The sequence below is a fragment of the Lathyrus oleraceus genome, chromosome 7 (assembly GCF_024323335.1).
Source record: "Lathyrus oleraceus cultivar Zhongwan6 chromosome 7, CAAS_Psat_ZW6_1.0, whole genome shotgun sequence".
NCBI classification, from domain to species: Eukaryota; Viridiplantae; Streptophyta; class Magnoliopsida; order Fabales; family Fabaceae; genus Lathyrus; species Lathyrus oleraceus.
The window spans coordinates 453,847,156-453,863,555 of record NC_066585.1 but is presented as its reverse complement, the minus strand read 5'-3'; the positions used below and the strand labels follow the sequence as shown (position 1 = coordinate 453,863,555).

Genomic DNA, 16,400 nt, shown 5'->3' with positions numbered 1-16,400 from the left:
TACGTTAATGAAAAATAGGATTTAAAACAATTTGAATGGCACTTGTATTGTCAGCATAAAGTGAAGTTGCCTCTGTTTGGGGAAATCCAAGTTCAGCCAAAAGACCACGAAGCCAAAGTATTTCTGAACAAGCAGCAGACATGGCACGATACTCTGATTCAGTAGAAGATTTAGAAACTCTTGCTTGCTTCTTACTTTTCCAAGAGATCAATGAAAAACCAAGAAAGATGCACCAACCAGTAACAGATCGACGAGTATCAGGACACCCTGCCCAATCAGCATCACTATAAGTACTCAACTGAAGAGAAATTCCAACGGAAAAGAATAATCCACGGTGAGAGGTTCCCTTTAAGTAGCGAGTTATACGACGAACCGCAGCCAAATGAAGATGGCGAGGAGAATGCATGAATTGACTTACTTGTTGAATAGCAAAAGATATGTCGGGGCGAGTAATAGTCAAGTAGTTGAGGCTACCCACAAGTTGTCGATACAATAAGGGATCAGGCAAAAGATCACCATCATCACGATGATATTTAACATTAACCTCAAGAGGAGTATCTACCGGATTAGCCGATTCGAGACCGGCCATAGAAATCAAATCTTTAGCATACTTGTGTTGATGGAGAAAGATGCCCTTGGATGTAGAATGAACCTCAAGACCAAGAAAATAATGTAGATTACCCAGATCTTTCATGTGAAATGATGCTTGTAACTGTTGCTTAAGTTGCTAATGGAAGCATGATCCGAACCAGTAATAACCATATCATCAACATACAAAAGAAGCAGAACAATACCCACAAATGTCCTATGAATAAATAAAGATGAATCATACTGACTCCGAGTAAAGAAGAATCCAAGTAGAGTGGAGCGGAATTTCTTGTACCACGCTCTAGGTACCTGTTTCAAACCATATAAGGAGCGTTTGAGCTTACACACGCCTTTAGATGAAGAGAGTAAGCCTTGAGGTGGAGTCATAAATATCTTCTGTCAGGTCACCATGAAGAAAAACATTCTTCACATCCATTTGATGAAGAGTCTACCCATTAGAAGCAGCTATAGAGATGATCGTGCGGACAATTGTAATTTTGGCAACCGGTGCAAATGTCTCATCATAATCAATTCCATATTCCTGCTTGTTCCCTAACGCAACCAAACGAGCCTTGTAATGATTGAGGGATCCATCAGAATTCGATTTCACAGAATACACCCATTTGCAACCTATAGGTTTTACATCAGGAGGGCAAAAGACAATATCCCATGTGAAATTCTCTTGAAGAGCTTGAAGCTCTTCATTCATTGCTTTTATCCATCGCACATCCTTAACAGCCTGTGAGTAACAAGTAGGAATAGATATGCTAGAGAGTGTGGCAGTCAGAGAAGTATGTGAGGAATCATACCTGTCTGGTGAATATCTATCTGGTGCGCGAGATATTAGACCAGGACGCCGTGGTTCAACCGGTACAGGATCAGGTGGCGGTTCAGCGTCGGGAAGGGGTGTGGGAACCTGCTACCTGTGTTGTCTAACATATACATGACCTGGTTTAAAACGTTCAATAGATTGAGGCATAATAGAAAACTTAGGAAGAGTAACAATATCATTAATGGCAGGAGAAACACAGGGAAACATAAACTGATTATAAAAAAATGTCACATTTCTAGAAATGCGAAAACGATGGTTAGTGACATCATAACACACAAATCCCTTATGAGAGTGACTATATCCCATAAATGCACATTGAACAGATTGTGCTCCAAGCTTATGCCTTTCAAAAGGAGGTAAGTGAACAAAACACACACATCTAAAAGTATGTAAAGCACTATAATCAGGATGAATTTTAAAAAGACGAAAGAAAGGAGAATCAAGTTCAATAACCGTAGAAGGAAGACTATTGATCAAGAAGACAGCTGTGGAAAGAGCCTCTACCCAAAATCGGGATGGTACAGAAGCTTGGAGAAGCAATGTGCGTGTTACATCAAGCAAATGACGATTCTTATGTTCTGCCATACCATTTTGTTGAGGGATATTGGGACAAGATCGTTGTGACAAGATGCCTTTTTGTTGAAGGTATTCCTGAAACTTATGAGACATGTACTCACCACCAGAATCAGAGCGAAATTTTTTAAAACTTGCTTGAAATTGAGTTTCAACATATGTCAAAAATTTCTTAAACATAGAAAACACTTCAGATTTAGACCGAAGGAAATATATCCAAACAAAACGACTAAAATCATCAATAAATGTGACAAAATATTTATAGTGAGAATGAGAAACTAAAGGAGACATACTCCATACATCACTATGAATCATTTCAAAACAAGTGGAAGCACGATAAGCACCATACGGAAAAGGAAGTGTTTTACTCTTGGCCAATTTGCAAACAGAACATGAAATAGAGGCATTAGAAACATTTTTATTTCCCAACAAACCATTTTTAAATAAATGGGACAAAACAACAGAGTTTGGATAACCTAATTTTCTATGCCAATCCTCATAAGAGTTCAAAACATTATTACAAGCAAGAGATATATGATTAGAAATAAACTGGAGTGGAAACAATCTTCCCACTTTAGGCCCCTTTGCGATCACCTTCCCCGACACCTTCTCCTGCACAAGACAACCATCACTAGAAAAGTTAACATCATAATTTTTATCTACCAATTGACAACAGATAATAAATTAGACGCAAGTCCAGGTGATACAAACACGTCCCGAAAATCAGAGTTTATGTCGCCAATATCAGTAATAGATAAAGTATTACCATCAGCTATTTGAATTTTCTGATTACCATGATAAGAATGTAAATTGTGCAAATGCTCTGAAGAACCTATCATGTGATTGGATGCACCCGAATCAAGAAACCATGGGCGAGAAACATTAGAAGACTTACCCTGAATTCCCAATGTTGAAAGAGCGGAAAGTACCATTTGTTGAATCAATTCAGGTTGTATAGCACTATTGTTTGATGCCCCATTAGTGGATGGACCAACTGCATGATTTGTAGTTGCATGGAATGCCTGTATTGAACGTTGTGTTGGTCGTGGAGGACGTGTGGGACACTCAGAGATAATATGACCATGTTGCTTGCAGTAATTACAAAACTTCTTATTGCAGCTACGAGCAATATGACCAAATTGTTTGCAAGAGAAACACTGAACCTGTCTCATATCACGACTTTTACCTTTACTTTGAGCAGCATATGCAACCGTCACGGGCTCGGAAATGGTAGCTTCATGAGACATGGCTCATTGAGTAATAAGACGTTGTTCCTTCCTTAGAAGTTCTCCAACACATGTATCTAAAGAAGGAACAGGATTCCTATTCAGCAAGGCACCTCTGACAACCTCAAATTCTGGACGTAATTTCATGAGAAATTGATCTCGTCCACTGGTGTTGTAAACCTCTTGAACAGCCACGAGAGAGGTCTTGGGAACATTAACATGTATAATAGAAGAGTGTTCTGTCCAGAGATTTAAGAAACCAGAATAGTATTCTTGAATAGACAAAGCACCTTGTTTGTAGTTGGCTATTTCTAACTCCAACCGAAAACGTTTTGCCGAATTGTCCTGGTTGTAAATGCGCTTCAATTAATTCCACATTTCTTGAGCAGTTGAAAAAGAGCGTAAATTATTGATCATCTGAGGATCAATACTGATGAGAATCCAAGTGATGATTTGAGCATATTTAGTTTCCCACGCATCTAAAGCAATTTTCTCCGTCGGTGCCTTAGAAACATCATCTAGATGACTCCATAATCCCTTTCCTTTAACATACATCTTGAATTGAAATTCCCATGCAGAATAATTTTTGCCGGTAAAACGGACACAAAAATTCTTTTCATTTTCCATGGCCATTATATTATAACCCCTTGTATTGTTAAATAACAAGATACATCCAAATCCAATATGCACGTGCAACAAATAAGTTGGCTTCCCTTTTTTTTTAATTAAAAAAAATGGTAAGAAAACCTAGAAACCCCACACAGTAGCTAACGAACGGTGAAGAAACACCCACGACCGAGAAATATCAACAATCCACCAATGAAACCACGATCGAGAATCGCCAACAATCCAAAAATGAAATCACGGTCACCGAACAGAATCACCAAGAACAACGATCACCAAGCAGAATCGTCGAGAATACGAAGCCGAATCGCAAATCACAATATGCTAGCAGCACCAAATGATTAGCGATCACCGAAACAACTTGCGATAGACACGGAATCAAGATCACGAAGCAACAACAATGAAGAAATCACGAAACGGCAATTGAAAAATTTCAATTGAGAAATGTGATTTCGAGATTTACAAACAAGAAACAAGATTTCAAGAGCGACCCAGTGGGGTGTCGCTATTTCAGCCAAGAGAACAAGGATTCACAGGTTAGATCGAACCTTTTGATACCATGTTAGAAATTCTGGCTTCATGCCTTTCTCATTACATTTGATACTATATATAATAGTGTCGGTAATTACAACTCATAATGAGTAATTACAACTAATTACAACTCATAATGACTAATTTTCTATTCTATGAATGTAAATTATTTACAATAAATGTGTTTGATTATTTCCTGATTAACAGTTGCAACAATTTGGGATGGCCCATTGTGAATTATTAGATCACTCTGTTTCTACCAAATGCTTCTCACCAAACAAATATATTTATCTAGTGGTTTATGTTGACGACATTGTGATTACAGGTGATGACTAAGAGGGTATCAAGACTTTAAATTCTGTGTGTATTATGAGCCACTACTGACACTACTGATACTATATAGAAATCTGTAAATTCTGTGTCTTTAGTTTTATCACACAACTTGTATTTATAATTGTTTTACAATAAATATATTGAATGTTTAATGAATAAGCATTAACTTAAAAAGTTGTATACTCTAGGAATACTAACAATCAATCTAGAATATCTACGGGTTTAATTAATTGTAACAATGTGATTTTAACATCTCTTTTAGCTTACATGGTTTCTTCAACTACAATCACAGGCTGCATTGCATGCTCTTGGAAACATCTCGGGTGAAACCAGATCAGAGAATTTCATCAAACTTGATGCTGAAGCAGAAGAAAATCTGCTCCGCTTACTCTATGAAACAGCATCCAGGAGCTCAAAGCTGACACCATCGGTCATCTTTTTACACTCTTCTTTAATTTCAAATGCTATTTACTGGCGTTTTTTAGTTGCAGCTGTGTGTATAATGGCTAGTTTTTATTTAATATATTCAACTTTTTCTAGTTGTGGCTTTGTCCCATCTTAATCATCGACTCTGCGAGTAATTTGATATTTCTGATATAAAAACTAAAAGACCAGGCTGAGCAGTGTGTTTCTATCGAAATATGTTAGAGGAAACTTTCTCATCTTCAAAATCATTTCCGTAAAATATTTTCATTGAGCAAGGACAACTTTCATTTCTCTGTTTCCTTTCATCTAATTTAAATATTATAATTTAGAGCATCTGTTGTTGTTGCACATAACAATATGAAAAGTTAGTTAAGATAAGTGATAGCCACAGTGAAATGTGTCGGAAGTGAATAGCAAAAATATTTTCTTATCTCATTCAACAGCATACGCCCTTCTTTATTAGAAGACTTAAAAGTTTGGTTGAGCCTAACTCTTTCTTATAAATTCTGCTTCTAAGGTGATAATTGCCCCCATTTATAAGTATATGTTCAAATCATATATTGTATTTGATGTGAGACTCTTAACACACATCATCATGCCCATCACTATTGCGCTTGGTGCGTGGATATAAATAATGGATGAAGTAACAGTGGAAACCTATTAACAGGTGGTCCAATGGATATTGAATGAGACTTTGATACCATTTTAGAATTATGGTTGGGCATAACTCATCTATAAAAGAACTGGCTTGTAACTTGTAAGTTGAGTATAGCCTCCCAAACATATATTTAGACCATATATTGTCCTAAGTAGGAACAAATAAATAGATGATTTTTTAATTTTAAAAATAAATCAGAAGGCCAATTTCTCAAATTAGCGATCTGTTCTATTTATAGAATCTTACCGCAGCCAATGACCCGGATTAAATAGTTGTGAGTGCAATTTACCCTGTACATCTTGAAATTTTGATGCTATTAGAACCTAACATCCTCCAGGGAAGTTTGTTGAGTTGTCTTGCATGAAAGCTTTATGTCCCACTTTTAAAAATCAGGAACCTCACAATGTTCATGCATTTTGCAGGGTCTTTTTCTGTCAGTTTTGCAGCAAGAATCAGAAATTCGCATAGCAGTAAGACTTTGAATGAATTTTTGTATATCACGTTTTAGCAAATTATGCTTGAAGTATTATATTTATGCTACCACCTGAACATTATGCAGCTTTAGAAATCAATTGGTTTAGGTAATTTTGCAGGATGGAAATGCCACCGGGTCACACTAAAAACTCAACTCTATTGTTTAGCATTTGGATATTTCAATCCAAATAGTCAAATTTAGGAAGGGGAGCTTTGAAGAAACATTACATGACTAGTAGGTTGTAAGACGACCTTAGAATCTTCCTCTTGCAAATACAAGACTGCCTACAAAAAGAATTGCACTGATTCCTTCTTAGGCATCATCATAGGGGAAGCTTTATAGAGCTTTACAACACCACATTGCACCTTTAATTTTATCAACTTTAGAAGTTAATCTATGTATGCTAGCTTTCCTACCTAAATATCAGGCCGCAGTAAAGACAAAATTCAGTAATCAATAACCAATACCTCAGGGATGTCCTTAAATTCATTGAAAGAAGTCTGATGTGATTTTCTGTGCAACATTTATCAGGGTTATAGAATGATAAGTGGATTGGTTTCTTCACCGCGGTGCTTGATGGAAATATGCTCAAGACAAGAGATTATAAATATTGTGACCGACCCAAGTACCGAAACAACAAAGATAGGTCTGTATTTTGATTTGCATTACTGTGAAAATGCATCATAATAAGATGTTTGATCCTACTTTATTTTCTCTGATATGCATGATAACACAAATTGGAGCATTCCAGGAATGGAAGCTAGATATAACTGCTGCAAGCAGATACACAAATCATTGACGCAGTCTAGTGGAGTTTCTGCTGATCCTACTTTTGCAGGAATAAAAACAAAGGTTAGATACCAAACTTTCTCATTATGTTTTGCTTGTGTTTGAGTATCTTTCATATGATAAACAAATCAAGAAAACAGTGTCATTGGCAAACTTTTCCATTGTGTTTGTGTATCTTGTGCGCAGCTGGAGGAAGCTGTAGGAATGGGTCCGTATCTTCATAAAAAGCGTGTTGAAGCTCAACCTATTGTGATGACGGCTGATAGATTTTAGTTTGCACTAGCTAATCTTGTTATGGATTTATTTATTTTTAATGCACTTTGCAGTGTCGTGGAACAGAAATCTTACCATTTCTCCAGTAGTTTATGAATTCAGGACGATTGGTTAGTAATGAAATATAAGTGTCTTTAACTAAAATTTGTTTTTCTTGTTTTTTCTTGTCTTAAATGTAATTTTAATTCCTGCAATTATAGCATTTTTTATTTTAATAAATGTCAGTTTGTTTTTGTTGTTAATTTGGATTCAGTCCAAATTTTAGTCTCCGACCTTAGCTTATTAGGTCATGTGGTTATTTTAGATCACATTTGACGCCAGGAACTAAAATCATCAAATTTTCAATTCGCATGAACTTAATAATATAAACAAGAAAAATATATTAGGACTGAAAATGAACCCTATTAAGGGAATAAAACCATGATAAATCTTGTATTAGGAAATTAATTACAAACCAAATTTTCGTAATAAGGGTTTAATTTGATTTTATGTGGTGAAGTTTTGTAGTAAAATTTTAATATAATTGTGTTTTGTAAATAAGGTAAAAAGTTTATGTCGTCTAAAATTAATTCAATTGAATAATTAAAAGTTTGATATATTAGTTGTAATTAAAGTTTATTTGGTGTTTTGTAGTGGCTTCTAGTAGAAGAGCTTCGACAAATCCCTCACCAATGAAACCAATGAAGAACAAAAAAGGGTTATTACTTCAATCTAACTTACAATTTTTTTCAGATTGTTCTTTCCACTCTTATACCCTAAGGTACGAAGATGTATTTTCAGACGTGCTTAAAATCACACCAACACAGCTATTGTAAGTGAGATATCCTTTATTTTGTCCGAGCACCTCTGTAAAGTGTCATGTTTCATATAGAGAATTCTTTAATGCACCCTATATGTTATTTAGGCACGTGAAAATACTTAAATGCCCTAAGATTTTGGAGATGCATCTCCAGACGCACCTAAACATTAAATGGATCGGAGATGCATCTCCATAACAATTTAAAAAATATATATACTACATCACACTCAAAAGTCATCTTACAAGTTTATTGTATTGGAGATGCATCTCCGTTTATTTTTACGGATTTATTTTTACGGAGATATATCTCTGTAACCTATCACAAATGAATAATACATGTTATGTTTTGTTTACGTATATTAAGATGAAGATTTAAACCATACAATTCATATGCAAAAAATGACGTATATAAAATCAGATGGTACAAATGTCATACACAAATAAAGTCGAATACAACGATAAAGTAGCATGAGGTGAAAATAAAATATAATTCATAGTATAACTACTATATACTATTGTATGTCGGACTACATGTCCTCTTCCTCCTCGGGCTCCTTGACCATCAATCCCGCCGCCCTTCGACGCTGTCTCCGTAAACATCAATGCCCCCCATGTCTCCGTCTTGATGACATCTATACCCTCCCCACATCAGACCCATCAGGGAAGATACTTCTACCAATTCCTTCTTGTGCAATCTCCACTATGCGACTACATCTAGGAAAGATATCCTTAGCATGATGTAACTGTGCCTGTTCCTCCTCTAGTATCTCTTGATGAGCTGACCTCGGTGGATCTCTTGGAGCAGCCTGTACCATATACATTTGTGACACCCTAAAGAACCACCTAATGTACCTGTCGACGTAACTCCAGTCGTTCACAACTATGATACTCCGTGCATCCTCTCGTACCAAATGACTCTCATAATCATCAAACATGACATCCATCTGTCTACGTGTCAAAGCAGGAGGAGCAGATACAACAGGGTGTCTGAGAATGGTCTGAGTGTAGTCGAACTGCCGCATGCCGCACTCTGTAAGATGAGGAGCAATGAGACGTGATCCGCATGCCAACCATCCAAAGTATATCACTATCTCATCAAATGGCCGCGTCTCACGGTGATCGGAATAACTATTGAAGTGCATGTCATCGGCAATCAAACGATCAAGATACACTCTGAATGGCTCAGTCACCGGGTTCCCTCTGAGCGGGGAAAATGAAGTAGCACGCGACATATCCTCGGTGTAAGTCGGTACACTCGCCCAATCATAGATGCACGAGAAGTGCTAGAGGATCCAAGCCTGAAAAGTTTGGAACACACGAATAATAAGTAATGGCGTTGTAAAGATGAAATGAAAATGACACAAAAAGATTAAAAGACCAATAAATATTACTGTCAGTAGTGTGATGCTGCATGTGACCTGCTTTTCCTTCCACCTACAACCCTCTGATAACTTCGAGTACTAGTAGACCAAACAAGCGGCCCTTTAGTTGTAATCATGGATCCACTTGAAATCCTAGAAGTACCGTAGGTAGATGACATCTGCATAAGTGACACTCTTTTTCATAAAAATCACAGTGCCAACCAAATATAGAAGGTATGCGATTCGATGTCGCGCACAGGTCAAAAACGAGTAAATGAAAACTGTAGTTTAGGGAAGCGACACTCGAATGTTGTATCATAAGGACTCTTGTATTGAATTTTACCAACTGAAAATGATGGAGGTTTTAAGTTTAGGTTCCGAATAGAATAACAGTAAAAAGGATTTGATGACGAATAAACTAAAACGTCTAATCCTACTGGTTTGGGTTCCGACTTATCACTGACTATTGTAACTCCAATCCCCAAACGACTTCAATTCTATTCGAATATGAAATCAATTAGACAAGCGTTATCAATATCATGTGAATTATGTTCCCGTTTACCACATTAAGCATGTCGGTTTAAAGGTTAGGTGAAGTTAACGAATAAGGTAAGTTAGCACGCAATTAAAATTAAGAACACACATACAATCGAATTTAATAAATTATATCCTATGAAAAGCAATCAAATTAAGCAAACGAAAGCAATATAATTAAGCAAATAATTCATAAGCAGAATTGAACATAAATCAAAATTGAATTGAAATTAAAATAACCTTAAAGCGGTAAAACCGGTAAATCAACAGAATTTGCCTCAGGGTTTAGTTCCCTATGAAAATCGTACAAAGCAAGGAATATTACCGTGAATAGTAAATGTGATGAATGAAACAAGGAATTCAGGTTATAATCCTGACCGGGTCGGAAAACATAAAAACCGACCCAAAACTAACTATTTTATTTAAGTCTGAAACTAAAACGATTTATTCCAGTCTTCTACATTCTGAATCTGCTTCTGACTTCAACATGAAAAGTTTAGCTTATCCCCTCATCTTCTCAACGTTTATTATAACGCGCCAATCCTATTTTCGTAGCCTAAGTTATAACATGCACACCGAAAGAGTGTAAATAGTTGTTTATTCAGAAAATATAATACAAAATTAAAATAAAGGTAAAAATAACCTAAGCTAAGGAAACACACTAAAATATTATAAATAAAAAAAGAAACTCTAGAATTTCCGCAACGTAATAGTGAAAGAATGTGCATGAAAATGCACTGATCAAATTCCCCCACACTTGAACTTTTGCACTCCGAACAAAATTCTAAAGTTAAAATTCAAAACAAAAAAATAGGAACAATTTACCAAAGAGTACATCAAAAGCAGAAAGATCATCACATGATAAAATTCACTCAACTCTCAAGTGTGTAGGTTACTGTTTACACTTAAAGCACATCATGAAAATTAGTACTACAATAAACTTGAAAAGACTCTAACATCTACAATTGAAATACATGCACACAAAGATCAAATAGACTATTATTCGGTTTGTAACTTGACCAAGGTAAGGGTGAGATAGATCCTAAGGGGTACTAGGCTAAAATTTCAAGGGTCAAAAGAAAATTGAAAGAAACTGTGGGAGTTGAACTATAAAAAACTTCATTTATTTTCAAACAACAACCTTGCATCTATTTCTCCTTTTCTCTTCTCATTTATTATTTTTTTCAAAAGGAATATGTATTGTCATTCTTCTTTTCTTTTTCCATTTTTTTCTTTTTCTTTTCTTTCTACTTTTTTTCTTCTTTTCTACCAACTTTTGAAGTAGCACAACTATAATAATTCAACCCTGCACAACTTTAAATAAGACTTCTTTAACCATTTGAACATCGTGATACCATTGTTTTTCAATTTTTGGTTTATAATGAGTTTTAAACAAAGAATGTGATAATAGGCTAAAGGATTTTCAAACAAGGGATGATAAATTCAGGATTGACTTTTTGGCTAACTGGCTTAAAAATAAATAAAACAAAAATAAGTTTCCTTTATCATATCAATTTACACAAGTAAACAAAAAGTTTTAACAAGAGTCAATTCAAGTTCTAGAGACTAACAAACATGAGTGAAAAAAAAAGAAAGAAAAAGATAGATTTTTGAATGTTATCCTTTATTAGGCTCAAAATTTCACAAAGTAAATGATCTACCACAAATGATGCACAATTTCGAGCTTAGTCCTACTTAGCATACTAAGAATGTATAACAAACCAATCACATCACACCACAAGTCTTTAATCAATAGAATATAAAAATTACTCACATAACACTTGCAACCCAAAAACCAACGAAAAAGCATGCAATTTTTTATTTATTTAAGAAAACAAACAAAAAACAAATAAAAACAAAAAAAAACTGAATGAAAGAAAATAAAGTAAATGGTTTCCTCCCCCATATTTAAGACATACATTATCCTCAATGAAAGAACATAAATATAAAATAAGAGTCAAAGAAAGGAAGAAGGGCTCCCTGATCAAGTTGCAGTTTAGGTGGGTTTTTCCGAGGAATGCTCTTATATGGTTGCATCTTCAGGCACATAACTTTCATGGAATAACTTCAGGCGTTGACCGTTAACTTTGAAAACCTTGTAAGTACCTACACTTTTTATTTCTACTGCAGCGTGATGGAAAACATTAGTAATAACAAAGGGGTCAATCCACTTGGATCGAAGTTTCCCAGCCATAACTTTTATGCGGGAGTTAAACAGTAAGACTTTTTGGCCAACAGAGAATTCCTTCCTAGAAATCATCTTATCATGGAAGTGCTTAGTTTTCTCTTTATGAATTATGGAGATTTCATAGACCTCTAGCCTAAGCTCTCCAAGCTGCTGTAATTGAAGTTTTCTTTTCATACTTGCTTTATGCATTTCCAAATTACAACTTTTGAGAGCACGATGCTCAATTTCTACAGGGAGGTGACATGCCTTACCAAAAATGAGTTGATAGGGAGACATCCCTATTGGTGTCTTAAAAGATGTTCTTTGAGCCCAAAATGCGTATTCTAGAAGACGACTTCAATCCTTCCTATTTGGCTGCACTATCTTTTCTAAAATTTGTTTAATTGCTTAACATAGCGTTAAATTTGCCTTATGTCACACTAACTATTAACACTAACCATTAATTATTAACATTTAATTCTTTCTCTTTACATTTATGCAATTTACTATTCTTGTACATATTATTCATTTGCTTTTCCCTTTGCTCATTTGAGCACATGCTTATGTTAATGCAATTTTCCTTTTGCTCACTTGAGCACATAATTGTGTATATATTATTGTGCTTGTGTTTTGTTGTGATTGTTGTGGACCAAATGCAAAGAAATGGACAAATGGACTTAGTTTCTAGGATATTCCCTATGCAAAATTGGAGTAAAAGTACCTTAATGTTGAAGATGCATTAGAAGGACCAAACCTCTAAACTCACTCTTGTCCATTCTTGATTTGCTTCATAAGACTCTTTGATGTGTGTGTGCTTTTGTGCTAGGGGATCCTATGAGAGATCAAATTGAAGAATCATTGCCATGTTCATCCAAAGTGAAAGATACAAGAGGCATTGGGGATCTTCTAAGAGCTTGTTTGATTATGTTGATTGCTTGAGCTTACACTTATTTTGCTTGCATATTCCAAAGGATGGGAGCTACTTGGATCATCAATATGATCTCAAGAGAGGAACTCCATTTGTGGTCTTGTTTCTTATCCCTTACCTCTTGTATGATTAGGAATTTAGCCATTCTTCTTCTTCCCTCCACTCTAACCCAAGCCAAAATTTTTGTGCAAACATTTAACACTTGTTTTCAAACATTAGAAACCTAAGCCTTATGCTTTTGATTTTCAAACTTTCTTTTCATAACACTTATTTTGAATTGAATCTTTAAGCCAACTTTGACCATATTTTTTAAATACTTTTCATTGGTAAATATAACCCATCCAAATACTTTTGTGGTTTCAATGGCCATTCTCTTAATCAAAACTTTTCATAACCTTTAGCTATTAGGTTTGAGTTATCCTTGAGGTAGACGTAATACTCACCTATATCCTTAGTGATGGACAATGAGTCTTCCATGCTTATTATAGGGTTAACCCCTCACTAGCATGTTGAATCTATCCTCACATGGTGGATTTGTGGTTTTAGGTTGAATTTTCTCCCTTGGATAACAAAAGACCTTAAGGCTTTTGGACCAATCAATTCACCAACTTGTTTTGAGATTTTTACCCCGAACTACGAGGTTTTGATCCTAATCTTTTTTAAGATGGTACGTAGGCAATGGGTTTATCCATCCAAACACAAAAAAAAATTGTAAATAACTTGTATATTCTCTTCTCATCTCTTCAATCATGTTTGCACAAACAAATTTTCACAAAATACCAACCTTACAACAAATGTGAAAAGGGCTCCCTAGGAGTACCTAGGATGTTTTGGGTGCTTAAAACCTTCCCATTGCATAACCAACCCCCTTACCCCGATCTCTGACATTTTTACTAGTTTTTGATTCGATAAAATTTTTAGGTTTTTGTTCGCTTTCTAACTATTCCTTTGGATAAATAGAAGTGCGGTGGCGACTCAACTTGTATGGTTTACCTTAGATTTAGTCAATATCTCTAATGGTAACGAATACCCTGCTACAGTTAACATCAATAAAACCATCAATGTTAGGGAACAAAGCAAATTCATAGATGAGCAACACAAAGATAGCTTCAAAAGCGTCCACACTACCAGCTTGAGCAAAAGTGGTAGCTTCCTTGATGAGGAAAATAGTTGGCAACCCAAACAATCATTCCTTCTTCACCCAATGAGCCTCTATCTCAAACTTCTTCAAGTGAAGAGCTTCAACAATAATACTAGACCGAGGAATCTCCTCCAATCCACTAAAAGGCACTCTACTAGAAACAAGTATCCCCAAAAGATGAGAATACTCCTCCAAGGTAGGCACAAGCTGAAAATCTGGGAAAGTGAAACAATGGTAGAGAGGATCATAGAACTGCACCAATACACTCAAGAGTCCTTCAACCACATCAGCAGACAAAATGGACATAAGCTTCCCATGACGTTGTTTGAATTCCAAGGGATTTAATACAAAAGATGCTAGCTTCCTTAACTCTTTCAAATCTGGACATCTGAAACTGTACTTCTTAGTGTTCCTTCATCCATAATCCATGGTCTGAAAATATTTGCAAATGATACCTTAGTTCTTTGAAATTTTCGTGTGATGAATGTTATGATGCGCATGAATGCATGAATGCAACAATCACAAATAAGGGATCACACACAAGGCAAACAAAGGTCAAGGGATGAATCAAGTCATTGTCAAGATCAATCATCCATTTTGGCAGATTATGGTTTGCACCTTATCAACACCCAAGTTCCATTAATATTGACAAGACTTGATTGGATCAACCAAGAATCAAGGGTTTGTTGCAAGTCACGAGCATGGAGTCTGGGTAAGAACCATCCCAAAGGAGTGAACTAAGGATAAAAACTTGTAGATCATGTTCTAAAAAGTTCCCAGAGTCTTAATTCCATCTATTGGATATTACGGGTTTAGATGACTGACTCATCGACCCATAATATTCTCAAGAGAAACTCGTCTGAGTGTAGTATCGCATAACAACTGTTATCAAGTCTACATCTAAACAGTTTCCGCACTACGTCCTAAATAGGCCAATATGGGTTAGGTGTTCTAAGGTCCTAAGCTTCTCAGACCCAATTAGAAATAGTAATGCCTAACCATAAATACTTGTGTGACATTTCCAAATCAAAAGGAGTCTCCACTGAGCAGATGGATCTCAAGCCAACTTGTTAAGGACTACTCCACACAAGTCGAACATGACTATACCATCCTCTTATCTTAATTGCACTAAAGTTCGGGTTAGAACTTATCTCACCAATTGGAGATCACCAAGCACAACAAGCAGATTATATCACACATACATATATACAAACATCACATATATACAAATATATTCACACAAAAAGTAGGCTAAACCCATTGGAGACTACTCCCCAGCAGAGTCGCCACTTAATTTCTGTAGCGGGAAATTCATGATCATCAAGCTATTGACAAGCTAGAGATCAATTAACAAGAGTCGCCACCGCACTTTTATTGTTTCCAAGGAAAAAGGGAAAAAGTACGAACAAAACCCAAATAGTAAGAAGTTTTCAATTAAAAACTAATAAAAGTCAGAGATCACAGGTAAGGGGGTTGGTTACACAGAGGGAAGGTGTTAGCACCCAAAGTGTCCTAGGTACTCTTAGGGAGCCCTTTTTGTGTGCATATGTATTTTGTACAAAGTGATGTTTACAAACAAATAGAATAGGGGGATGAGAAAAGAATTCATTAATTTAATTTTGTGTTTGACAAGACCTTCGGACTTGTGCATATGTACCAACATAAGAATGAGGGATCAAAACCTCGTAGTTCGTGCTATAAATTTCAAAATGAGTGTGTGTTTTAACAAAATTTAAGTTTGAAAGGCACAAAGGCCTAAAATGATTTGAATGAGTTAGTTCTTTTTGGCTTTTTGAAAGTTTAAGTCAAGTATGGTTAAATTTATTCACAAGTTTGATTTAAGAAAATAAGTTTGAAAATGCAACGACATAAGGCCGAAGTTTCTATCTTTTTGCAAAAGTGGTCAAAGTTTAGAACAAAAATAGTTCACACAAAGAATATTTTGAAAATGGAGGGAGAGATTTTGAAATTAAAGAAGTTGGGAGAATATGAAGACACTGCCCTATGCACAAAATTTAAAAGTTTAAAGTTGAAAAGATCTGATCAAATGGGTAGCAATCCAATAGACACGTATGTCAATGGAAACCCAGAATTCCCTTAGACTTTTAGAATCAAGAAACACACAAATGCACAACTAATATC

At 35.6% G+C, this 16,400-nt stretch overlaps 2 protein-coding genes across 3 annotated transcripts in view; one reads left to right on the top strand and one right to left on the bottom strand.

Moving 5' to 3' along the window:
• LOC127108359 (uncharacterized) overlaps positions 1-7,472 on the top strand; it is a 29,933-nt gene extending 22,461 nt beyond the window's left edge. For both annotated transcript variants that reach the window (XM_051045822.1, XM_051045821.1), the window contains 5 exons: positions 5,000-5,137; positions 6,214-6,261; positions 6,798-6,912; positions 7,018-7,118; positions 7,242-7,472. In XM_051045822.1, coding sequence (XP_050901779.1) covers positions 5,000-5,137; positions 6,214-6,261; positions 6,798-6,912; positions 7,018-7,118; positions 7,242-7,328 — 489 coding nt within the window. In that variant the 3' untranslated portion in view covers positions 7,329-7,472. The remainder of the gene's footprint in view (positions 1-4,999; positions 5,138-6,213; positions 6,262-6,797; positions 6,913-7,017; positions 7,119-7,241) is intronic.
• A 1,287-nt stretch (positions 7,473-8,759) lies between these two features.
• On the bottom strand, positions 8,760-9,359 carry LOC127104333 (uncharacterized). Its single transcript, XM_051041520.1, has one exon. The coding sequence runs from the start codon at positions 9,357-9,359 to the stop codon at positions 8,760-8,762; it is 600 nt and encodes a 199-aa protein (XP_050897477.1).
• Positions 9,360-16,400: the final 7,041 nt, after the last annotated feature.